This window comes from Salvelinus alpinus, chromosome 4 (assembly GCF_045679555.1).
Source record: "Salvelinus alpinus chromosome 4, SLU_Salpinus.1, whole genome shotgun sequence".
Classification (NCBI taxonomy): Eukaryota; Metazoa; Chordata; class Actinopteri; order Salmoniformes; family Salmonidae; genus Salvelinus; species Salvelinus alpinus.
Window position 1 is genome coordinate 34,248,033 of NC_092089.1, and position 25,517 is coordinate 34,273,549.

At 46.3% G+C, this 25,517-nt stretch overlaps 1 protein-coding gene across 2 annotated transcripts in view; it reads left to right on the forward strand.

Annotated features, from left to right (window-relative positions):
• Positions 1-25,517, forward strand: part of cicb (capicua transcriptional repressor b) — a 57,417-nt gene that overhangs the window by 18,238 nt on the left and 13,662 nt on the right. For both annotated transcript variants that reach the window (XM_071396829.1, XM_071396830.1), the window contains exons 3-4: positions 22,039-22,188; positions 22,358-22,529. In XM_071396829.1, coding sequence (XP_071252930.1) covers positions 22,039-22,188; positions 22,358-22,529 — 322 coding nt within the window. The remainder of the gene's footprint in view (positions 1-22,038; positions 22,189-22,357; positions 22,530-25,517) is intronic.

Here is a 25,517-nt window from a genome sequence, read left to right on the forward strand (position 1 = left end):
GGAGAGAGGATGAAAGAGAAAAGTATATCATATGTGCATGATGCATTGTAAGTAGTGTGTGTGTGTGTGTGTGTGTGTGTGTGTGTGTGTGTGTGTGTGTGTGTGTGTGTGTGTGTGTGTGTGTGTGTGTGTGTGTGTGTGTGTGTGTGTGTGTGTGTGTGTGTGTGTGTGCGCAACCACGCATCAATCATCAAACACCGGAAATGATGTGTACGTGCCAAAATGTCTGTTGCCATGGCAACAAAGCAAACACTCCCATACATCGATGTACACGCACACACACACAACATGCAGTACAAATAGAAGCTGACGCTACGCAGTTCCCCTTCCATTTGCAGTCAGTGGAAGTGGAAAGACACAGTCCTGCCTCTTTCGGTTCGTCTCTGACATTTTTGTTAACATTTGAACATGAACGCAAGACAAGAATTCTGACAAGCTCTCTAAATTGATTTGTAGTTGACGTTGAAGTGCTCGGGGTCAAATCTTTATTTTCAAGTTTGTACCACAGAACCCAGCACGAAATACACATCGCACAAAGTCATGGTAACTGTGTTTTTCTCAGGCTTTATTACCTCCTAAGGGCAATTTGCTGTACATCATATGGAACAACATGGACGCATAAATAGTACTCTGATAAACAACTTAGGCCTCTACATTACATTCTCATTTTGACACGCCTACTCCAACATTTTGATTTCAGAATCTGACTGTTCTCTAAATAATTCAAATCAACGGTTTCACTTCTTATTCTAGTTAGGCTATGTGCTCCACCTTTAAAGTGACCACCTACAGCATTAGCCTAGTTCTGGCCAGGCCCGGTCAAACAAGGTTATGCCATTACTTTCTGGAATACAAATCTACTGTATGTAGCATGAATGAACCTTTTGTAGTGAGGTTAGGACTGTGAGTGTGGTTGGTGCATGCTTCATACAGAGTCTATTAGAACTAAATGATCCTTCTCAGCCCTGTGTTAGTTAGTAGACCCCGTTAGTTTCTCACAGAGCCAAATGGAAACAGATTTGCGATGGAAACTCCAGCTTTCTCTGTGATTATGAGGTGAAATCTGGATAGTCAGTGCTTCACGGCCAGCCTGAATGGGCTTAGCGCCTTCACACACATCTACCCAACAGCAGGCTGGCACACACAGACACCCGAATCTGGGCACACAAACACACACACACCCACCACCGGGGCCGGCCAGTTACAAACACACACAGATGCAGCATGGGGCATGCCACGCACACACACACCCAACACAGGGCACTCACTTATACACACACACCCAACATAGGGCACTCACTTATACACACACACCCAAGACAGGGCACTCACTTACACACACACACCCAACACAGGGCACTCACTTATACACACACACACACACCCAACACAGGCCACTCACTTATACACACACACCCAACACAGGGCACTAACTTATACACACACACACCCAACACAAGGTACTCACTTATACACACACACCCAACACAGGGCACTCACTTATACACACACACCCAACACAGGGCACTCACTTATACACACACACATCCAACACAGGGCACTCACTTATACACACACACCCAAGACAGGGCACTCACTTATACACACAAACCCAACACAGGGCACTCACTTATACACACACACCCAACACAGGGCACTCACTTATACACACACACCCAACACAGGGCACTCACTTATACACACACACCCAACACAGGGCACTCACTTATACACACACACCCAACACAGGGCACTCACTTATACACACAAACCCAACACAGAATACTCACTTATACACACACACCCAACACAGGGCACTCACTTATACACACACACCCAACACAGGGCACTCACTTATACACACACACCCAACACAGGGCACTCACTTATACACACACACCCAACACAGGGCACTCACTTATACACACACACCCAACACAGGGCACTCACTTATACACACACACCCAACACAGGGCACTCACTTATACACACACACCCAACACAGGGCACTCACTTATACACACACACCCAAGACAGGGCACTCACTTACACACACACACCCAACACAGGGCACTCACTTATACACACACACACACACCCAACACAGGCCACTCACTTATACACACACACCCAACACAGGGCACTAACTTATACACACACACCCAACACAAGGTACTCACTTATACACACACACCCAACACAGGGCACTCACTTATACACACACACCCAACACAGGGCACTCACTTATACACACACACATCCAACACAGGGCACTCACTTATACACACACACCCAAGACAGGGCACTCACTTATACACACAAACCCAACACAGGGCACTCACTTATACACACACACCCAACACAGGGCACTCACTTATACACACACACCCAACACAGGGCACTCACTTATACACACACACCCAACACAGGGCACTCACTTATACACACACACCCAACACAGGGCACTCACTTATACACACAAACCCAACACAGGGCACTCACTTATACACACACACCCAACACAGGGCACTCACTTATACACACACACCCAACACAGGGCACTCACTTATACACACACACCCAACACAGGGCACTCACTTATACACACACACCCAACACAGGGCACTCACTTATACACACACACCCAACACAGGGCACTCACTTATACACACACACCCAACACAGGGCACTCACTTATACACACACACCCAACACAGGGCACTCACTTATACACACACACCCAACACAGGGCACTCACTTATACACACACACCCAACACAGGGCACTCACTTATACACACACACCCAACACAGGGCACTCACTTATACACACACACACACTCAGGAAAAGCAACTGGAGACCCGTCTCTTCCCCTCTCCTTTCTCTGTCTCGCTCTGCCTTTCCCAAACCACAAAAAGCGCCCATTCTCCATGTTAACCCTTCGCTCCATCGCACTGCAGTCTCCTCCTCTCCCTCTCGCCATCCTGGTCTACCCGGATACAGATACCCGGGAATAACAACACCCCCTCCCCTTTACGTAACACTTAAAGCCTCGCACTGGCTCCCAGACCATGGCAACAGACTACCACACATCTGGATAGACTAACACTCATTCATATCGTTATATTACCATGTATATATAGTCAAATACACAAGGGCAAGCTTATGCGTCACTATTGTACTTCATAAAACATATATTTTTTGGGGGGGGTCTAAAAAGTTAATTTTTAATGTTCCTCTGAAGTACAGGTGCTCTCCGACCTAAGTCAGGCTTAGCTTTACTTTAGGAGAGGAGTTTTTATTTTAGGGAGGTCAAACATCTCTCTTCCCGCTCTCCTCCTCTCTCTCCTGCTCTAGTGTTTTCCCAGGCTGTCTGGCATGGCTCTGTCTATCTGCTGGTGCTTTATCTGCTGGCTCATACTGCCTCCAGGTGGACAAACACACACATTACATCTCAGCCACGGAACAGGGACACGGTGCACCTAGACGCTGATCTGGTGTCAGTTTGGTGTGTTCCCCCCGATAATGGTTAAGGTTAGGATTTGGCAATGTTGAGTTGATCCTAGATCAGTGGCTAGGGAGTGGGAACAGGAGAAGTACTGTGCTCTGGAACAGGGTAATGCTCAGTGGTAGTGCGCATGTGTCCTGTGTCTGAAAATAACAGACGATAAAGAGCTCGACTGTCGATGGTGGATATGTGTGTACTGAAGAACACTGAGCATCTCTTGTACCCATGTCCATGATTTGTCTGGGCAGGCTGGATCACACACTGAAACACACACAGCTCATGGTCTCAGGAAAGCTTCAGGTTGACGTGACGCACACTAGTTCTGTTTTTTACAGAAGCCGAATTCCATGATTTGATTACGCAGGAATAGATGACATCATAACGCTCTGTCTCTAGGGAAGACACAGAGGCCAGGTGGAGGGTGGTGTGTGTTGTGGTGCGTTCAGTGGGCCGTTGGTCTCCACAAGTGACATGTGGACTTGTGCCCAACATGACTGTTACCATGGTAACTGTGGAGGGTGGCAAATCGAGTTATAATTGGATAGAGCAAATGACTGGTAGGAGGAAGGAGAGAGAGGGGGAGAGATGGATTTGGGGAGTGGGAGAAAGTGGGCGGGAGAACGAGGTGAGAGAGAGAGAGACTGTGGTGTGCCCCTATATGTGATGCCAGATGAGAGTGGGAGTCAGGGTGGGTGTTGGAGGGAGAGAGAGAGAGACTGTGGTGTGCCCCTATATGTGATGCCAGGTGAGAGTGGGAGTCAGGGTGGGTGTTGGAGGGAGAAAGAGGCGAGAGAGAGAGACTGTGGTGTGCCCCTATATGTGATGCCAGGTGAGAGTGAGAGTCAGGGTGGGTGTTGGAGGGAGAAAGAGGCGAGAGAGAGAGAGACTGTGGTGTGCCCCTACATGTGATGCCAGGTGAGAGTGGGAGTCAGGGGGGTGTTGGAGGGAGAAAGAGGCGAGAGAGAGAGACTGTGGTGTGCCCCTATATGTGATGCCAGGTGAGAGTGGGAGTCAGGGTGGGTGTTGGAGGGAGAAAGAGGCGAGAGAGAGAGACTGTGGTGTGCCCCTATATGTGATGCCAGGTGAGAGTGAGAGTCAGGGTGGGTGTTGGAGGGAGAAAGAGGCGAGAGAGAGAGACTGTGGTGTGCCCCTATATGTGATGCCAGGTGAGAGTGGGAGTCAGGGTGGGTGTTGGAGGGAGAAAGAGGCGAGAGAGAGAGACTGTGGTGTGCCCCTATATGTGATGCCAGGTGAGAGTGAGAGTCAGGGTGGGTGTTGGAGGGAGAAAGAGGCGAGAGAGAGAGACTGTGGTGTGCCCCTATATGTGATGCCAGGTGAGAGTGGGAGTCAGGGTGGGTGTTGGAGGGAGAAAGAGGCGAGAGAGAGAGACTGTGGTGTGCCCCTATATGTGATGCCAGGTGAGAGTGAGAGTCAGGGTGGGTGTTGGAGGGAGAAAGAGGCGAGAGAGAGAGACTGTCGTGTGCCCCTATATGCGATGCCAGGTGAGAGTGGGAGTCAGGGGGGTGTTGGAGGGAGAAAGAGGCGAGAGAGAGAGACTGTGGTGTGCCCCTATATGTGATGCCAGGTGAGAGTGGGAGTCAGGGTGGGTGTTGGAGGGAGAAAGAGGCGAGAGAGAGAGACTGTGGTGTGCCCCTATATGTGATGCCAGGTGAGAGTGGGAGTCAGGGTGGGTGTTGGAGGGAGAAAGAGGCGAGAGAGAGAGACTGTGGTGTGCCCCTATATGTGATGCCAGGTGAGAGTGAGAGTCAGGGTGGGTGTTGGAGGGAGAAAGAGGCGAGAGAGAGAGACTGTGGTGTGCCCCTATATGTGATGCCAGGTGAGAGTGGGAGTCAGGGTGGGTGTTGGAGGGAGAAAGAGGCGAGAGAGAGAGACTGTGGTGTGCCCCTATATGTGATGCCAGGTGAGAGTGAGAGTCAGGGTGGGTGTTGGAGGGAGAAAGAGGCGAGAGAGAGAGACTGTGGTGTGCCCCTATATGTGATGCCAGGTGAGAGTGGGAGTCAGGGTGGGTGTTGGAGGGAGAAAGAGGCGAGAGAGAGAGACTGTGGTGTGCCCCTATATGTGATGCCAGGTGAGAGTGAGAGTCAGGGTGGGTGTTGGAGGGAGAAAGAGGCGAGAGAGAGAGACTGTGGTGTGCCCCTATATGCGATGCCAGGTGAGAGTGGGAGTCAGGGGGGTGTTGGAGGGAGAAAGAGGCGAGAGAGAGAGACTGTGGTGTGCCCCTATATGTGATGCCAGGTGAGAGTGAGAGTCAGGGTGGGTGTTGGAGGGAGAAAGAGGCGAGAGAGAGAGACTGTGGTGTGCCCCTATATGCGATGCCAGGTGAGAGTGGGAGTCAGGGGGGTGTTGGAGGGAGAAAGAGGCGAGAGAGAGAGACTGTGGTGTGCCCCTATATGTGATGCCAGGTGAGAGTGGGAGTCAGGGTGGGTGTTGGAGGGAGAAAGAGGCGAGAGAGAGAGACTGTGGTGTGCCCCTATATGTGATGCCAGGTGAGAGTGGGAGTCAGGGTGGGTGTTGGAGGGAGAAAGAGGCGAGAGAGAGAGACTGTGGTGTGCCCCTATATGTGATGCCAGGTGAGAGTGAGAGTCAGGGTGGGTGTTGGAGGGAGAAAGAGGCGAGAGAGAGAGACTGTGGTGTGCCCCTATATGTGATGCCAGGTGAGAGTGGGAGTCAGGGTGGGTGTTGGAGGGAGAAAGAGGCGAGAGAGAGAGACTGTGGTGTGCCCCTATATGTGATGCCAGGTGAGAGTGAGAGTCAGGGTGGGTGTTGGAGGGAGAAAGAGGCGAGAGAGAGAGACTGTGGTGTGCCCCTATATGTGATGCCAGGTGAGAGTGGGAGTCAGGGTGGGTGTTGGAGGGAGAAAGAGGCGAGAGAGAGAGACTGTGGTGTGCCCCTATATGTGATGCCAGGTGAGAGTGAGAGTCAGGGTGGGTGTTGGAGGGAGAAAGAGGCGAGAGAGAGAGACTGTGGTGTGCCCCTATATGCGATGCCAGGTGAGAGTGGGAGTCAGGGGGGTGTTGGAGGGAGAAAGAGGCGAGAGAGAGAGACTGTGGTGTGCCCCTATATGTGATGCCAGGTGAGAGTGGGAGTCAGGGTGGGTGTTGGAGGGAGAAAGAGGCGAGAGAGAGAGACTGTGGTGTGCCCCTATATGTGATGCCAGGTGAGAGTGAGAGTCAGGGGGGTGTTGGAGGGGGCGGAAAGTCAGGGACTTTACGTAGAGCCTCATGTCAGAGAACAGGAAACACCCACAGAGAAACTGGACATAAACGTACAGACACACCCGCAGCATAGATAAACACCTCATACAGTGTGAAGATATTCCTGTAGACACAGAGTATTATGCAGTCCCTCAATATGTAGGTTTTGGTTCGATGAGAACAAACTCCTACACAGATACAGGGCAGAGCTCTACCAATCAGAGACAGGAGAGGGAGATCGTTAAGCTTAGCTCCAACACCCCCCTGACTCCCACTCTCACCTGGCATCACATATAGGGGCACACCACAGTCTCTCTCTCTCGCCTCTTTCTCCCTCCAACACCCACCCTGACTCCCACTCTCACCTGGCATCACATATAGGGGCACACCACAGTCTCTCTCTCTCGCCTCTTTCTCCCTCCAACACCCACCCTGACTCCCACTCTCACCTGGCATCACATATAGGGGCACACCACAGTCTCTCTCTCTCGCCTCTTTCTCCCTCCAACACCCTCTCTCTTTCGAGATTTTCTCCCTTTAATTTCAACACTCCTCTCCATGTCTTTTCATTTGGTCCTGAGCACTAGTGGTCTGTCACTATTCAGTCAAGTCTGCATGGTGATCTATTAGGTCTCTCAGAGGGAGAGGAGTATTCAGCCCAAGTAATCTCATCATTCTAGGTTTAGTCTATCCTCAATTTAATGGCTTGAATGTCTATTGATAATCTCTTGTATTTCCTGCCTGTTGTTCTGTGATCTGTCTGCAGCCGCGTGCTGTTTCATTTGTTGCTACCCGACATTCTTTCCTAACATACATAAATGTGTGTCACATAGCCTACATAACAAAATGACTCTTGTTTAACTTGCATATGTTTATAGCCCCCATGCAGTCTTTTTATTTTTATATCATCACTGTGGGACCAATTCAGACAGGAAATGTATACCTTTCCTACGCACGCCTTTCCTATGCACTTCTCAGTAGTTGGTATTCACACTTACCTTATGCCAGGTGCATAACAGGCTTTGCCAGCTTGGTTCCCTTGCACTGCCTGCGCTGAATACATTTTATTCACCGCTGAAAACCCACCCACTTGCCGGCCAACAGATTTTCTCGTTTAGTTTTGATTCAATGTATCTAAAGCCATCCCTTTAAATGTGGCACCTTTAATTAGAATTGTCTCGACAGACTATATGGAGGGAACAGTTCAGATTATTAGGGATCAATGACAGAATGACATGAAAATATGTGTATATTCATCTCTGTTTCATCATTTTGTAGATTATTTAGGGTTAGGAAAGCATTTATAAACTCATAAAAAACAGGTTTGTAGAGCCTAAAAATAAAAATATAATACGCAATCATTTCAAAGATTTTACTGAGTTACAGTTCAGAGAAGGAAATCAGTTAATTTAATACATTCATTAGGTCCTGATCTATGGATTTCACATGACTGGGAATAAAGATATGCATCTGTTGGTCACAGATACCTTTAATTAAAAAAAGGTAGGGGCGTGGATCAGAAAACCAGTCAGTATCTGGTGACCACCATTTGCCTCATGCAGCGCGACACATCTCCTTCGCATAGAGTTGATCAGGCTGTTGATTGTGGCCTGCGTTTATATTTTTGTTCAGTGTAGTTTAATAACAGTGTACCCTCAGTGACAGGGCTGTAACCTCCCCTCTCTCCCTCTGGCGCTCTCTGTAGCGGTTTATATGTATTGACATGGTCAGAGCTCAGGGCAGTTTCAAAGCTGTATTCTCTCACTTTTTTCGTGGAGGTCGGGTCTAATGCCCATTCGTTTAACCGTTCGCTTAATGCCACAGGCTTGGGTATTCCCATGACAGAAGTGACTCCCTCAGAGACTGGAGAGAAAATCCCAGCTGAATGGACAACACAATGAATGACAGATAAGAACACTTCAAAGAATAAGGCTGTTTCGACTGCCATTTAAATGTTGATTAAGTTAATCTTTCAATTTTTCCTGAATTTTTCATTTAAGCAAAAGGGTAGGATGCTGTTGACAGTAGCTGAGAGCAGATACTGTATGTCTGTCGTCTTTCAGTAGTGGTTCTGGAACTGTCACGGCCGTTGCTGGAAGAAGACCAAGGTGCAGCCTGGTGAGCGTACATTTTCCTTTTTATTTCAAAATGTCGCCAACAAAACAACAAACGAAAAACAACCGTGAAGCTCACAGGGCATTAGTGCCACAAACAAAGTTAACTACCCACAATGAAAGGAGGGAAAATGGGCTACCTAAGTATGGTTCCCAATCAGATACAACGATAGACAGCTGTCCCTGATTGAGAACCATACCCGGCCAAAACATAGAAACACAAAATTATAGAAAACAAAACATAGAATGCCCACCCCAAATCACACCCTGACCAAACCAAATAGAGACATAAAAAGGCTCTCTAAGGTCAGGGCGTGACAGGAACGTTAATATAAGTTGTTTACTATGACAACAACATTTGCCTGATCTGAGCTAGTCGCGCTCGCTGTGACCTTATTGGCTGGCTCCCAAAGCTCCCTGTGAGATGACTGGCTAGAAGAGGGAGATTAGACCCTCCCTCTATTGTATTTGAACAGAACAGTTAAAATAAAATGTACACTGTGCTGGAGGGTATTAGACACACTATTTGTCATAGTTTAGACTGTGTGTTATGAAGTACGCTATTTGCAGCCATTAGTGAAAATTGTGTGTAGATGTACTGTGCCAACACACTCAATTTGTCATAATGTGTGTATGTTTGCACGTGTTATGAGTTTTCTATTAGCAGCAGTATTTAGTGATAAATGATATGTAGACATCTATAGGCAACCTTTTTTCAGTAATATGAGTTGCAGTCAGTGCCCTTAGTAGTTGATTTGTGTGTTTGCACTCACTGCACTCTGTGTGTGTGTGTGTGTGTGTGTGTGTGTGTGTGTGTGTGTGTGTGTGTGTGTGTGTGTGTGTGTGTGTGTGTGTGTGTGTGTGTGTGTGTGTGTGTGTGTGTGTGTGTGTGTGTGTGTGTGTGTGTGTGTGTGTGTGATCCATCTCCCCCATCTCTGGCCTCTCCACCCTTCCTCCCATAAGAGAAGTTCTGTTTCCCCTCCCTCTCTCCTCCCCTCTACACAGCATGACTGTTAGTCTATTTTTACACTGATACTACCTCCTCCCTCTCTTCTATTCCCACCCATTTTTCCCTGTTTCTAAAACCTCCACCACTCATTTTCTTTCTCAGTCCTGGTTTGTGTGTAAGTGCGACTGCGTATGTGTGTACAGGTGTGCATATGTATACAGTACACGCGTGTGTTCTTGAATCTGTCAGAAAGCGTGTGTGCTTGTTGTGTGTGTGCATGATGTGTGTGCTCAACATATACACACACACACACATTTAAAAGTCAGTCTAGGGAATGTTAAACTGCACTATGGAAACATTTTGAAAATTAATATTCTGGGATTAAATGGGCTTTTTATGGTGGAAAATGACATCATTGCTCGCCTCCCCTCTCTGTCTCTGACTAATGACACGGAAACTGAGAGAAACGCTCCACAAACAACTCGATCATTTACCACTCAGTTTACATGCCAGTGTGTGTGCCAACCACGCATAGCAGTGTGTATGTGTGTCGCGTACACGTGGTTAAATAACATGTTGTAATAGAGTGAATAATTGTCCAACCATCTGATTTTATGGTGGTGAAACTGTATTTCATCGTTCCACAACCATTAGGCTACTTCTAATACTCATGACTACCATTATGTAGAACTGCTGCTGCTGTACTGCCACTATTTAAAACACAATGGTAGTGGAGCAATTAGTTGAAGAAGTAGTAGAATAGTAGTCTAGTTGGAAAAGACACTAGCGTTGGTTCCTCTAAGCTTCTTTAATGCTGCTAATTACTCATTACCAATACTCTGTCTCTTTTTATCATTCCTGTAATTCAGTCACATGTTGTGTGTGTATGCCCTGCTGAGTCATAAAACACATGACTGAGCACTGAGCAGCAGTTATAACATCAGAGAGTAGGCTACATTAGATGATGCTAGATGACTGGTTGATGTTATTACACTGTAATAAACCTACAGACTCAGAGGATAAATGACATGATTCCTGGAATGTGGAAGGGAATTGTCTGGAAATATTATTCATGCATTTAATAACAAAAAGCCCAAAGATACAGATTGTGTGGTCTCACAGGCAAAGTCATAAACCCTGCCTATTTCTACAATTGATCTTCTTAAAATGTGATTTTAAACCTAACTCTAACCGTAGTGGAACTGACAGCATTTTAGCCACATGCCATTTTATTTAAAAAAAATCTGTTCATATACACCACCAGGAAGAATATTACACTTTAAAAAAGAATTTAATTCTAAGCGAGCACTTAGATATGGCAATTTTCATGTTTTCATAAATTAATAGAATGTTTGGGAACAACGTATAGTAAGGCATTTGTGAGAATTCTATAGCAATATAGAGTGGGAAAGCGGCCATGCGTTTGAACAATTAATAGACACTGCAGTAAATTAAACCTAATAAAAACATACAGTACCAGTTAAAAGTTTGGACACACCTACTCATTCCAGAGTTTTTGTTTATTTGTATTATTTTCTACATTGTAGAATAATAGTAAAGACATCCAAACTATGAAATAACACATATGGAATCATGTAGTAACCAAAAAAGTGTTAAACAAATCAAAATGTTTTATATTTGAGATTCTTCAAAGTATGACCTTTGCCTTGATGACAGCTTTGCACACTCTTGGCATTCTCTCAACCAGCTTCATAAGGTAGTCACCTGGAATGCATTTCAATTAACAGGTGTGCCTTGTTAAAAGTTAATTTGTGGAATTTCTGTCACACCCTGGCCTTAGTTATCTTTGTTTTCTTTATTATTTTAGTTAGGTCAGGGTGTGACATGGGGGATGTATGTGTTTTTGTATTGTCTAGGGGTTGTTGTATGTTTATGGGGCAGTGTTCAGTCTAGGTGTTTGTATGTCTATGGTTGCCTAGATTGGTTCTCAATTAGAGACAGCTGTCTATCGTTGTCTCTGATTGGGAGCCATATTTAGGCAGCCATAGTCATTAGGTAGGTTGTGGGTGATTGTGGGTCTATGTCTTTACGTTAGTTGCTTGTGTCTGCACTTTCGTTTAATTAGCTTCACGGTCGTTTGTTGTTTTTGTATAGTTTGTCAGTGTTCGTTTCATGTTCGTCTTCGTTAAATAAAGAAGATGTATTGTTATCACGCTGCGCCTTGGTCCTCCTCTCTTCCACAATACGACGATCGTGACAATTTCTTTCCTTCTTAATGCGTTTGAGCCAATCAGTTGTGTTGCGAAAAGTTAGGGTTGGTATACAGAAGATAGCCCTATTTGGTAAAATGCCAAGTCCATATTATGGCAAGAACAGTTCAAATAAGCAAAGAGAAACGACAGCCCATCGTTACTTTAAGACATGAAGGTCAGTCATTCCGGAAAATTTTAAGAACTTGGAAAGTTACTTCAAGTGCAGTCGCAAAAACCATCAAGCGCTATGATGAAACTGGCTCTCATAAGGACCGTCACAGGAAAGGAAGACCCAGAGTTACCTCTGCTGCAGAGGATAAGTTTATCAGAGTTACCAGCCTTAGAAATTGCAGCCCAAATAAATTCTTCAGAGTTCAAGTAACAGACACATCTCAACATCAACTGTTCAGTGGGGACTGCGTGAATCAGGCCTTCATGGTCGAGTTGCTGCAAAGAAACCGCTACTAAAGGACACCAATAAGAAGAAGAGACTTGCTTGGGCCAAGAAACACGAGCAATGGACATTAGACCGGGGGAAATCTGTCCTTTGGTGTGATGAGTCCAAATTTGAGATTTTTGGTTCCAACCGTTGTGTCTTTGTGAGACGCAGAGTAGGTGAATGGATGATCTTCACATGTGTGGTTCCCACTGTGAAGCATGGAGGAGGAGGTGCGATGGTGTGGATGTGCTGACACTGTCAGTGATTTATTTAGAATTCAAGGCACACTTAACCAGCATGGCTCCACAACATTCTGCAGCGATACTCCATCCCATCTTGTTTGCGCTTAGTGGGAACATCATTTGTTTTTCAACAGGACAAAGACCCAACATACCTCCAGACTGTGTAAGGGCTATTTGATCAAGAAGGAGAGTGATGGAGTGCTGCATCAGATGACCTGGCCTCTATAATCACCCGACCTCAAACCAATTGAGATGGTTTGGGATGAGTTGGACCGCAGAGTGAAGGAAAAACAGCCAACAAGGGCTCAGCATATGTGGGAACTCCTTCAAGACTGTTGGAAAATCATTCCTCATGAAGCTGGTTGAGAGAATGCCAAGAGTGTGCAAAGCTGTCATCATGGCAAAGGGTGGCTACTTTGAAGAATCTCAAATATAAAATCTATTTTCATTTGTTTAACAATTTTTTGGTTACTACATGATTCCATATGTGTTATTTCATTGTTTTGATGTATTCACTATTATTCTACAATGTAGGAAATAGTAAAAATAAAGAAAAACCCTTGAATGAGTAGGTGTGTCCAAACTTTTGACTGGTACTGTATGTCTCGTCCAGGACCGGAGTCTACGCAGGCCGGTGTGTCATAGCCAATCGAAGCTACAGTAGGCCTTTTTGCAAACATGCCATTTGCCACACGGGCCTGCCATCATTCACTTTGAACTGGACTGTGTGTTTACAGGCAGTTGCAACAACACAACTTTAGATCATTAGAACGCATTTGCCAAAAGCCACAATATAGACCTGAATGGATTTCTGCAAATACCACAGGAGTCCTCTTACATTTGGGAACTTTACAGTCCTATTTATCAAACAACCATGAAATGTAGGTTCTCTCTCCCTCAGTGATGCACATCAACAGCAACAAGATCATTAACTAATGCTCGCCAGAGCAAGATGTGCTAAAATCTAACGTTAGATGAACTCAAACTTTCAGCTAGTTGGCCGTAAAATTGCACTGATAAACGATGGGGAATTGTAGCCTTGTCACGCCCTGACCATAGTTTGAGTTGAATGTTTCTATGTTTTGTTTGGTCAGGGTGTGATATGAGTGGGCATTCTATGTTGTATGTCTAGTTTGTCTGTTTCTATGTGTTTGGCCTGATATGGTTCTCAATCAGAGGCAGGTGTTTCTCGTTGTCTCTGATTGGGAACCATATTTACGTAGCCTGTTTTGTATTGTGGGTTGTGGGTGATTGTTCCTGTTTCTGTGTCTTTGTGTATGTCATCATACGGGACTGTTGCGTCTTCGTTCATTTTGTCGGTTTATTGTTTTTGTTCGTTGCTAAAGTATTCTATTAAAATGGATAATCATCACGCTGCATTTTGGTCCTCCTCTCTTTCGCCCGACGAAGAACGTTACAGAATCACCCACCACCAAAGGCCCAAGCAGCGTGGTAACGGGCAGCAGCAGCAGCAGCGGCCGAAAGCTCGAGAGGAATGGATATGGGAGGACATTCTAGACGGCAAGGGATGTTACACATGGGAGGAGATTCTGGCTCGAAGGGATCGCCTTCCATGGGAACAGGTGGAGGCAGCCCGGAGAGCGGAGGCAGTAGGAAAAGGGAACCGGCGTTACGAGGGAACACGGCTGGCAAGGAAGCCCGAGAGGCAGCCCCAAAAATGTCTTGGGGGGGGCCACACGGGGATTGTGGCTAAGTCAGGTAGGAGACCTGAGCCAACTTCCCGTGCTTACCGTGGAGAGAGATGGTCCGGGCAGGCACCGTGTTATGCGGAGATACGCACGGTGTCTCCAGTACGTGTGCATAGCCCGGTGCGGTACATAGCAGCGCCTCGTATCGGCCGGGCTAGAGTGGGCATCGAGCCAGGTGCCATGAAGCCAGCTCTACGCATCTGGTCTCCAGTGCGTCTCCTCTGGCCGGGGTACATGGCACCAGCCCTACGCATGGTGTCCCCGGTTCACCAGCACAGCCCATGGCATGGCTACGGGGAGCATTCAGCCAGGTAGGGTTGGGCAGGCTCGGTGCTCGAGACCTGCAGTGCGCCTCCACGGTCCGGTCTATCCGGTGCCTCCTCCACATACCAGGCCTCCAGTTCCAGCACCACGCACGAGACCTACAGTGGGCCTCCAGGGTCCAGTATGCCCTGTTCCTCCTCCCCGCACTCACCCTGAGGTGCGTGTTCCCAGCCCGGTACCACCAGTTCCGGCACCACGCACCAGGCCTACAGTGCGCCTCCAGGGTCCAGTATGCCTTGTTCCTCCTCTCCGCACTCACCCTGAGGTGCGTGTTCCCAGCCCGGTACCACCAGTTCCGGCAGCACGCACCAGGCCTACAGTGCGCCTCCAGGGTCCAGTATGCCCTGTTCCTCCTCCCCGCACTCGCCCTGAGGTGCATGTCCCCATCCCAGTACCACCAGTTCCGGCACCACGCACCAGGCCTACAGTGCGCCTCGGCAGGCCTGAGCCGCCCTCCTGTCTAGCGCCGCCTGAGCCGTCCGTCTGTCCTGAGCAGCCTGAGCTGCCCGTCTGTCCTGAGCCGCCTGAGCCGCCCGTCTGTCCTGAGCCGCCCGTCTGTCCTGAGCCGCCTGAGCCGCCCGTCTGTCCTGAGCCGCCTGAGCCGCCCGTCTGTCCTGAGCCGCCCGTCTGTCCTGAGCCGCCTGAGTCGCCCTTCAGTCAGGAGCCGCCTGAGTCGCCCTTCAGTCAGGAGCCGCCTGAGTCGCCCTTCAGTCCAGAGGCGTCTGAGCCGCCATTCAGTCCAGAGGCGCTTGAGCCGCCCTTCAGTCCAGAGGCGCCTGAGCCGCCCTTCAGTCCAGAGGCGCCTGAGCCGCCTGAGCTGCCCGTCAGTCCGGAGCTGCCCTTCAGTCAGGAGCTGCCCCTCAGTCCGGAGCTGCCTTTCAGTCCGGAGCTGCCCCTCAGTCAGGAGCTGCCCCTCAGTCCAGAGCTGCCCCTCAGTCCGGAGGCGCCCCTCAGTCCAGAGGCGCTCCTCAGTCCAGTGGGGCCCTTTATTAGGGTTCCCAGTCCAAGGTCGGCGGAGAGGGTTGCCGCTCTAAAGAGGCCACTGAAGCGGGTAATGACTATGGTGGAGTGGGGTCCACGTCCCGCGCCAGAGCTGCCACCGCGGACGGATGCCCACCCAGACCCTCCCCTATAGGTTTAGGTTTTGCGGGGGGGGTGGGGGGGGGGGGGGTGGTACTGTCACGCCCTGACCATAGTTTGAGTTGTATGTTTTGTTTGGTCAGGGTGTGATATGAGTGGGCATTCTATGTTGTATGTCTAGTTTGTCTGTTTCTATGTGTTTGGCCTGATATGGTTCTCAATCAGAGGCAGGTGTTTCTCGTTGTCTCTGATTGGGAACCATATTTAGGTAGCCTGTTTTGTATTGTGGGTTGTGAGTGATTGTTCCTGTTTCTGTGTCTTTGTGTATGTCACCATACGGGACTGTTGCGTTTTCGTTCGTTTGTCCGTTTATTGTTTTGTAAGTGTTCTTCGTTAATAAAAGTAACGATGTATTCGTATCACGCTGCGCATTGGTCCTCCGATCCTTTTTACTACTCCTCCTCAGATGAGGAGGACGACGAACGTGACAAGCCTACTCTTCCTTCGGCAGCTTGTCCCAACCAAGCACCCAAGCTAACTGGCTAGTTTGCTACTTCCAGACACAAATGAGACCTCACTCTGCCTATTTTACTCACCCTAGCAGATTTAGTTAGGTTGTTTACATGTTATCTAGAGCGTTCGTGACTAACTATTACTTTTTTTTTTACCTACGTTTACTGACACCGGTCATATTCAGTAGGTGTTGTGCATTCGTAAATTCATCAGTTATTCTGCGCTCTGGCACACTCAGACAAGAGTGCTCTGAAATCAGGGGAAAGGGGGATACCTAGTCAGTTGTACAACTGAATGCATGCAACTGAAATGTGTCTTCTGCATTTAACACAACCCCTCTGAAGTAGAGAGGTGCGGGGGGCTGCCATAATCGACATCCACGTCTTCGGCGCCCGGGGGACAGTGGGTTAACTGTCTTGCTCAGTGGCAGAACGACAGATTTTTACCTTGTCAGCTCGGGGATTCGATCCAGCAAGCTTTCAGTTACTGGCCCAACACTCTAACCACTAGGCTAGCCAGATAGCCAGAGTGAATTTGCGAACGCAAGAGATATGCTTGTCACGCCCTGACCTTAGAGATCCTTATTTATTCTCTATGTTTGGTTAGGTCAGGGTGTGACTCGGGTTGGAAAATCTATGTTTTCTATTTATTTGTTGTTTTGCCGAGTGTGGTTCCCAATCAGAGGCAGCTGTCTATCGTTGTCTCTGATTGGGGATCATATATAAGTTGTCATTTTCCGTTTGGGTTTTGTGGGGTGTTGTTTTCTGTTTAGGTTGTTTCCCTGACAGAACTGTGCGCTTTCGTTTTCTCCTTTTGTCATTTTGTTTGAGTGTTTTTGTGAACATTAAATCATGAACACTTTCCACGCTGTGCTTTGGTCTCATTCCGACGACGAACGTTACAATGCTAGGTAACTGGATGACAGTTATTCAAGTTCTTGCTAGCTAACCAAATGACACCTGCATCTCTAGCTGTGAAAAGCCACCGGGGAAAAAAGTCGCTCCTCCAATGGCATTTCTCCTAGCAGCTAGCTAGCTAACTAACGTTAGGCTCTGTGTTTTTAGCTTGCTACATAAATAGATACGCTAGTCTATTAGCCATGTTATGACTTACTTGTGATCATAGCCCTTGCTAGTGTAACGGATGTGAAATGGCTAGCTAGTTAGCGGGTACGCGCTAGTAGCATTTCAATCAGTTACGTCACTTGCTCTGAGACTTTAAGTAGGGTTTCCCCTTGCTGTGCAAGGGCCGCGGCTTTTGTGGAGCGATGGGTAACGACCGTGCTTCGTGGGCAACCGTTGTTGATGTGTGCAGAGGGTCCCTGGTTCGCGCCCGTGTCGGGGCGAGGGGACGGTTTAAAGTTATACTGTTACATTGGTGCCGTGACCCGGATCACTGGTTGCTGCGGAAAAGGAGGAGGTTGAAAGGGGGGTGAGTGTAACGGATGTGAAATGGCTAGCTAGTTAGCGGGTACGCGCTAGTAGCATTTCAATCAGTTACGTCACTTGCTCTGAGACTTTAAGTAGGGTTTCCCCTTGCTGTGCAAGGGCCGCGGCTTTTGTGGAGCGATGGGTAACGACCGTGCTTCGTGGGCAACCGTTGTTGATGTGTGCAGAGGGTCCCTGGTTCGCGCCCGTGTCGGGGCGAGGGGACGGTTTAAAGTTATACTGTTACACTAGTTTGATTGTATTGACATTTCAGCCTTAGTTACATTTGTCAGTTTTGTCCAAAATATTCAGTCATTGAAACTAAAACAGTGCTTCCCGAATGGTGGCAGCAAACAATGTACCAGGCCAGCTGTGATTTACAACCTGATAGCAATATTTTTTGGACTACCAAGAAGTGTATTGATGAATTATAATCATGCATTGAACTGCATCCATCTATTCTGGCAACAATGCCTTAGTATACCTCATGGAATGTTGAGTCAAATAGAACCTATTTTTAAAACATTTTATAAAAGTTGGTTTTTGTAGCATAAACTTGGAATTAGATATTTTTAACTGATACGATTGTCTGTTTGTTTCGTATCTGCAAAGTAGTTAAAACACTTGTCATTTGCACTTTAACCCCACTGCTAACCTTGCCTAACCCTAACCTTAAATTAAGACCAAAAAGCACATTTTTGTTTTCATACATTCTTACCAAATTGCCAATTTTGACTTTGTGGCTGCTATCTAGTGGAAACTGCTTCACTGGTCCACTTCAAAGAGTTTGATTTCTAGAGCGCTCCCTATGCAGATGGTCGAAGTCGGTAAGGCATGTGTTTTTAAAAACTATTTTTGGTGAGAGGGACCTTTTTTAAACTTCTGTCAAGCGATTTGTTGTCCTCCATCCGAGTGTCTCTGTTCGATTTGCTTGCTCTGCAATCAATCTTGCATACTACCTAAAATAGACCAATGGAGATGGGACATGGGCGGGATTATGTAAATGATTTATTGCGGTATGATTCAGGTTGGGGAACTTGGGCTTTGTAGCAAATAAATTAACGCCAGATACGTCACGGTTGGATTGAATAACATAAGAGCCAATAGGAAGTCATGTTCCAATTTTATATGTATTTTTTTAGGAGCTCTATTTCATTGCAGCGATCAGTGACTGACCGAGTGAGATTTGCATATGACTGACATTCCAGTGTATATTTGAACCAATCAGCGGTCACGGCGGTGGGATGACAGGTGGCTGCCTTGACCAATGGCGGCGCTTAGATGTAGAGAAAGGGCGGGGCACGGTTGGGCGAGGTTGACACACTGAAAGAGCGTTTACAACAAGAGGGGAGGGGAAAAGAAAGAAAGGGCCAGACGAGGCCAGAGAGGAGAAATTGTTAGGAAGAGAGTTGAGCTAAAGTGAGGAGATGTTATGATACAATAACTTTTCTACTACAAATACCTGCCGAGCTGACGGACAGGAGTGGGCGCGCGCGAAGTGACCTGCTGCAGGCGGAGATCGCACCGGACCTCGAGCGGCTATTTCTATATAAAGCCCACGATTCCACGGATCTGTGTCAGAGCATCTCCGACTGGACTCTCGCTTCGGTTTCCTGCCTTTGAGCTCAATCCTGTCATTTTCTTTGGTCCAAGGGGAGCAGCAACCAACACAGAACAGTACTGTGGTCTCGCCCCACTTTCTGTCATTGGGGTCCGAGTTATCATCATCGCTGCTGCTAATGACAGCGTTGGAGTGAAATACTTCTGCTAACTATATTTTCAGTCGATTACCTTTTTGAGACGTTGATTAGATACGAGGTAGGGGTGTGTGCGGGAGCCGACTGAGGCCAAGGTGGTGTTTATTTTTTTAAATTAACGTTAGAGGGAGTAGCGCATTGGTGGCTAGCTTGCAAAAAATTTAACCAGCAACTGGAGAGCCAGTGGGATATGGGATAGGTGAATGCACCAGTTTTACGCACACCTGCATATGATCCGCCTTGTGTGGTAGAAAGTTAATTGATGGTGAATACGATTTCACGTTGCTTTACATTTGAATATGAGTTGGTGCCAAAGCAATAGAATATCAATGTTGGATGTTGACAGTAACCATACGGCTAAACAGGCAGGTAGCTAACGGTTTTGGGAGTAAACAAATGCAGGCGTATTCAGACAGGTTTTAGTAAATTTAGCTACCATCTTATAGATCGAGTACTCAGCAGTCATTGTTCCTCAAATAATTTAATTGGTTTCATGGTGTTAAGAAAAACAATAGTAACAGACATTTGTTGTGTAAAGGAAGGGTAGTGACATGAGGACAATAATTGCGTTTCTTTGACTGCTTTCTGTTTCTGTTCTGCGTGTGCAGGGCCAGGGGCGTTACGGAGGGTACGGTGTTATTTGGACTGGTGCACTTGAGGCTCGGCTCTGGTTGCCTTCTCGAGTTGAACCTGTCGGATGTATTTTGAAGTAGCACAGGTTATTTTGACTGACAATTGCAGTGCTACTTGCGTCAATGTAGACTGCAACAAACCCATCTGTGGTGGCCAGCTAACGTAAGATAAACAATTGGTGTTGTCACTTGTCCTCCAAACTTCAGCAAGAACATCCAAAGTAAAAGCATGATGTTGCTGAGCATAGCCTGCTCTGGAGTTTATGGATGGCAAAAAGCTGCTGCTAGCCTGTGTTAATTCAGCTAACTAGTAGTTGTGTGTAACGTTACACACGGTCCGATGCATACGCAATTGATTGATAGATTCAGACAGATACAAATCCCTTCAATAAACAAATCTAGCAGTATGATGAATTTGATAGCTTTGTCATTTTGAGCATTTGCGTAACAACTAGCTAGCCAGATAGCTAATGCACGTAGCTAGCCAGCTTGCTATCCACTGCTAGCAATTTATGTTAGTGTCGTCCAAGCTAGCTGTCAGACATTCTTGGTCGAATACTCCGGAGATCGTTCCTGCACTTAACAATTTACTAGCCTTTCGTACCATTTGTACACTGCTAGACTGAAGCGAGTACGTGTAGAGACAAGTTAAACATGGCCGCGAGGATAGCGTATGTCTCGGACTGATGTGCCAATTTACTCCGTGGATGAGGTTGAGGCCTAGTTAACCTATTCATGACCGCAGCACTCCAGTAATGTAAACAAACAGACGAGGGTGCATCAGGGGTTATTAGATCAAGAGGAACACAGACTTCTTCGATGATATTTAACATATTGTCTCATCTGTATCCTGTTGCAACTTGTGACTATTTGGCAATCCATTTTACATTGTGTTATTCCCCGTATTTCATGTTCTGCACTGGGGAAATGTAATTGTTATCGTCAATGCGCGTGAATAAATAGGCTGCTCACAGAGAATGCGGCATTCTGAAAAGATGAAAGCGTGAGCTGGTCTCATGTTGACGGATACGCCTGGGACTTCATTTTAATCAGAAATCAACATTTACAGATATATCTGTACGCCACCGGATAAATCATAATAGCAGTGCGTCTATTGCAGTGAACGTTGTGCGTGATGACCGCAATCTGAAGATACGCGTCAGATGCAGGCACCATCGAGCACTGTTGCTTTCTTGTTTCATCGATGGAGTTGCCATCCACTATACGATCTTGGATCACTGATGGATGTTTGAACACATGGATTTTTATCTGACATTGTAAAGGGACGTTTTCAAGGACTCTTTTTTTATTTACTCTCGTTTCTGGAAAAACACAATAAAGGACCCTTTTCAACCATGTATTCATCAGAAAGCCCTCAATACCTCCGTCAAGGACTGAGCATGTTTGGTCAGTCATGGTCATTTACTACCTCCGTGTGTTTTTCTTATTTGTCTTCAGCACCATTTTGAGTATTGTAGCATTATGAGTTTACAGTGAAAAATAAATGGTATATACAGGTCTTTCTCATGGCTGATTGATGCTCACATAGATCAGCTACCTGCTGGTGAGTTTCCAGAGGTGTCCCATATGGGGAGCAGCAACAGCCATGAGTATATACCTGAGGCTAATTGGTTAAGCCAGTGAGCCACTGGTTCTGGGAAGATGGGCCTTTGATAGTCACTTCTTGACCATACTAGAAAAGTGTTCATACTGTCATAAATAAACTATTAGCAAGTGTACGGGCTAATACAATATGTTCCCCAAATCTGGAAATAGAATCTTGTTTATATGAAAGTTGAGATTGTTTATCGGAAGTTGAGATTTTATAAAAATATGTTTGAGCTAGCTTACTATGAGGAGTGCATTGTCTGGACATATTGTGAGTCCTAAACATTTATTTTGTATTCTTTTTGCAGTCTGGACCAACGTGGAACCCCGGTCAGTTCCTGTATTTCCCTGGCATTCATTGGTCCCTTTCCTGGCACCAACCCAATCAGATGCCTCTACTCAGTCTGGTGAGGGCCAACAACTAATCAATCACCCCCAAGCTGCCAGTCTGAAAACAGGTAGGTTGTTGGTGAAATTCTACCCAAATCCCAGCAAGATTGCAATTTCTACCATGATTTCAAACACATGAAACATAATGGATTACGTAACACAAACATTGGTATTACCAGATAACTATCAAGAGATTTGAATCATTGTGAAAATACCCCCTTTTCCTGTCTTTCTCAGAGTCTCAGGGGGGTGCAGTGCTGCTACAGGAGGCCAATGAGGACCCCCCCACCCTGGAGAGAGGACCCACAACAAGGCCAACTCCCTCCACAGATGACCTGGCCCCAGAGAGGGAGAGAGAGGCCGAAAGAGAGAGGCCAGACAGTGAGACTGAGAGTGATGTGGATGACCCGTAAGTGTGTGTGTGCGTGCGTGACTGCATGTGGACACTAGGGCTGACCCCAATTAGTCGATTGTTTGGTTGTTAGGCTGTTGGTCGGCTAAGATTTTTTTTAGGTGAGCTGTAGCAAATATATACAGTACCAGTCAAAAGTTTGGACACACCTACTCATTCTGGTGTTTTTCTTTATTTTTACTATTTTCTACATTGTAAGAGAGTGTGCAAAGCTGTCATCAAGGGGAAGGGTGGCTACTTTGAAGAATTTCAAATCTAAAATATATTTAGATTTGTTTAACACTTTTTGGTTACTACGTGATTCCACATGTTATTTCATAGTTTTGATGTCTTCACTATTATTCTAAAATAGTAAAAATAAAGAAAAACCCTTGAATGATAAGGTGTGTCCAAACAGTCCAAGAGGAAGGGGAGTGTGGCTAGGATGCATAATGCACGTCTCTCTCCAGAATGTGCGGTCTCCCGCCAATTTGTACCTGATTACGCATAGAAGTAGGACTACAGGCTACCTTGCCTGTGCTCAAATGTAGGCCAATTTAAGGATCTGATAGTATTTCTTATTGGCTTAACGCACCACCACTAATGAGCTGTGGAGCTTCTCAAAGTAATGTTTTCTTCACTTCAAACAACAAGCAAACAGTCTGTTATTACATCTGTTGAGAATGACAATAGTCCTCAATGTATTTCAAATATCTTTTCAGCTCTCTCCCTTTCGATAACCACTCAGCGTGAAAGGGAAAAATATCATGCTCTAATCCAGTGGAAACGTCCTACCCGACTAGCTCAATGGAGCGGAACTGAGGGCCCAGAATATTAGAAGGGCCCAGAATATTAGAAGGGCCAGGAATATTATGTTATTTTCTACCTGCAGGCTGTTGTTTTTATTTGTTGGCTTTATGTAGGCTATTTTTACATATTTGTAGTACTCGAGACCACATATTGAGTGTTTCGGTCTTCTCTACATGAAGGATACATTTATACTCGGTCTTGACTCTGTCTTGGACAGTGCGGACTCATAATTTCTTACCAGAGTAAAAAACTCAAAATTATCAGCTTCCATTCAGTCAGCACATAGAACCGCTTCTCCAGGCCAAATATATACACTCCTTTCTTGAAACATGAATATCTTGACAGCCTTTTTATCTATTATAGACAGGTTAGTACAGTGGTGAACCTATAGGCCTTCGGTGTTTGACAGGTTAGTACGGTGGTGAACCTATAGGCCTTCGGTGTGTGACAGGTTAGTACGGTGGTGAACCTATAGGCCTTCGGTGTGTGACAGGTTCATGATTCTGAAAGGACAGCAACCCTAATACCAGCGCACTGTCGGAGAGTGCACTTTTTGTAAAACACAAAGGGCCAGTGGTGCAGGGTATACGCAGGTACAGTATAAGATGTATGTTCATTTTTTTTCCAGTGGGCTTTGCGTATACTCACTTCTTAATCCCTACTGATGCATATCAAAGTAGTGTAGTGGAGGTGTACGACAATTATGAAGTACAATAGAGAAATCATTCACAAAGTAGCCTACAGAATCGCAAAGCACGTGAAATATATTCACATGCACGTAGCTTAGTTTCAATGGAATATCATCTGCAGGCAGTAAGAGTGTGCAGCTTTCAGATGGGTTTGGCAGCTCAGAGCTCAGAGAAGAATGACATCGGTAGCTGGTAGGGTAGGAAAGACGTTTCAACGTACGATATCTTCCAGTAAATGTTAACCAAGGCACCAAAGATATGCAAACCAGGTATTTAAAAAGTTTAGTCAGAAGTGTTGTTTAGTAGGCTATTTGTAATGTGCAACTGTCATCATGCACTATTTGCATCAGGGGCGCAGACATGGATGGGCCTGGGTGGACAGAGGCTCACCCACTGGGGAGCCAGGCCCTGACAGGCCCACCCAATCAGATTGATATGGACTTACATGCTGACCAGACCGGGTGCGTGCGTCCGCATGTGCCATCGCACGCATGTTGATTTTGTCCATCCACAACAGACGTGATCAGGACACGCAGGTTGAATTATCAAAACAAACTCTGAACCAACTATATTAATTTGGTGACAGGTCGAAAAGCATTAAACATTCATGGCAATTTGGCTTGCTGTTGCTAGCTAATTTGTCCTGGGACATAAACATTTGGTTGTTATTTTACCTGAAATGCACAAGGTCCTCTACTCTGACAATTATTCCACGAATAAAAGGGTAAACAGAGTTAGTTTCTAGTAATCTGTCCTCCTTCAGGGTTCTTCTTCTTTGGAGTTTATATGGCAGTTGGCAACCAACTAAGGTGCATTACTGCCACCAACTGGACAGGAGTGTGGACCTCAGATCATCTTTCAATCACCCACGTGGGTATAGGCTCCTAAAAACCAATCAGGAGATAGGAGAGGCGGGACTTGCAGCGCATCAAGCATCACAAATATAACCAAGTTCTATTTTAGCGCCTGACTACGCAGACGCTTGTGAACAGTTTAGATGCAATGATTGAATAACATGTATGTGTACATTTCTTTTAAGTGAGTGGTGTGGTCAGTTAGACCATTTTTGGTATTCTTTCCATATAAAACATTTTGTGATTTTGAGTGAAAATCTGAAAGATCTATAGGAAAATTAAAAAAAAAACATTGAATAACATCGGATTATTCACACAGGGTGCATTCCTTCTCTGGGCGGCCTGTTTGGGAACTTTTTGGCAAAATTAGAATATACCAACTTCTCCAGGACCACTACATAGGGCCGAAGGAAAGAGCAGTCACAAACAGCATGATTTTAAAGGATAAACAGTCCATAAACTCAGACATGAATGATGGCAGGCCCGTGTGGTAAATGGGATGTTTGGCAGGAGCTGGAGGAGCATGGTCGGGTCAGGTGATTTTTTTTTTTCTGGTTATCTTGATCTGTCATATTTATTCAAACAGTGTGCTTAAAGGGAAAGGGGGATACCTAGTCAGTTGTACAACTGAATGCATTCAACTGAAATGTCTT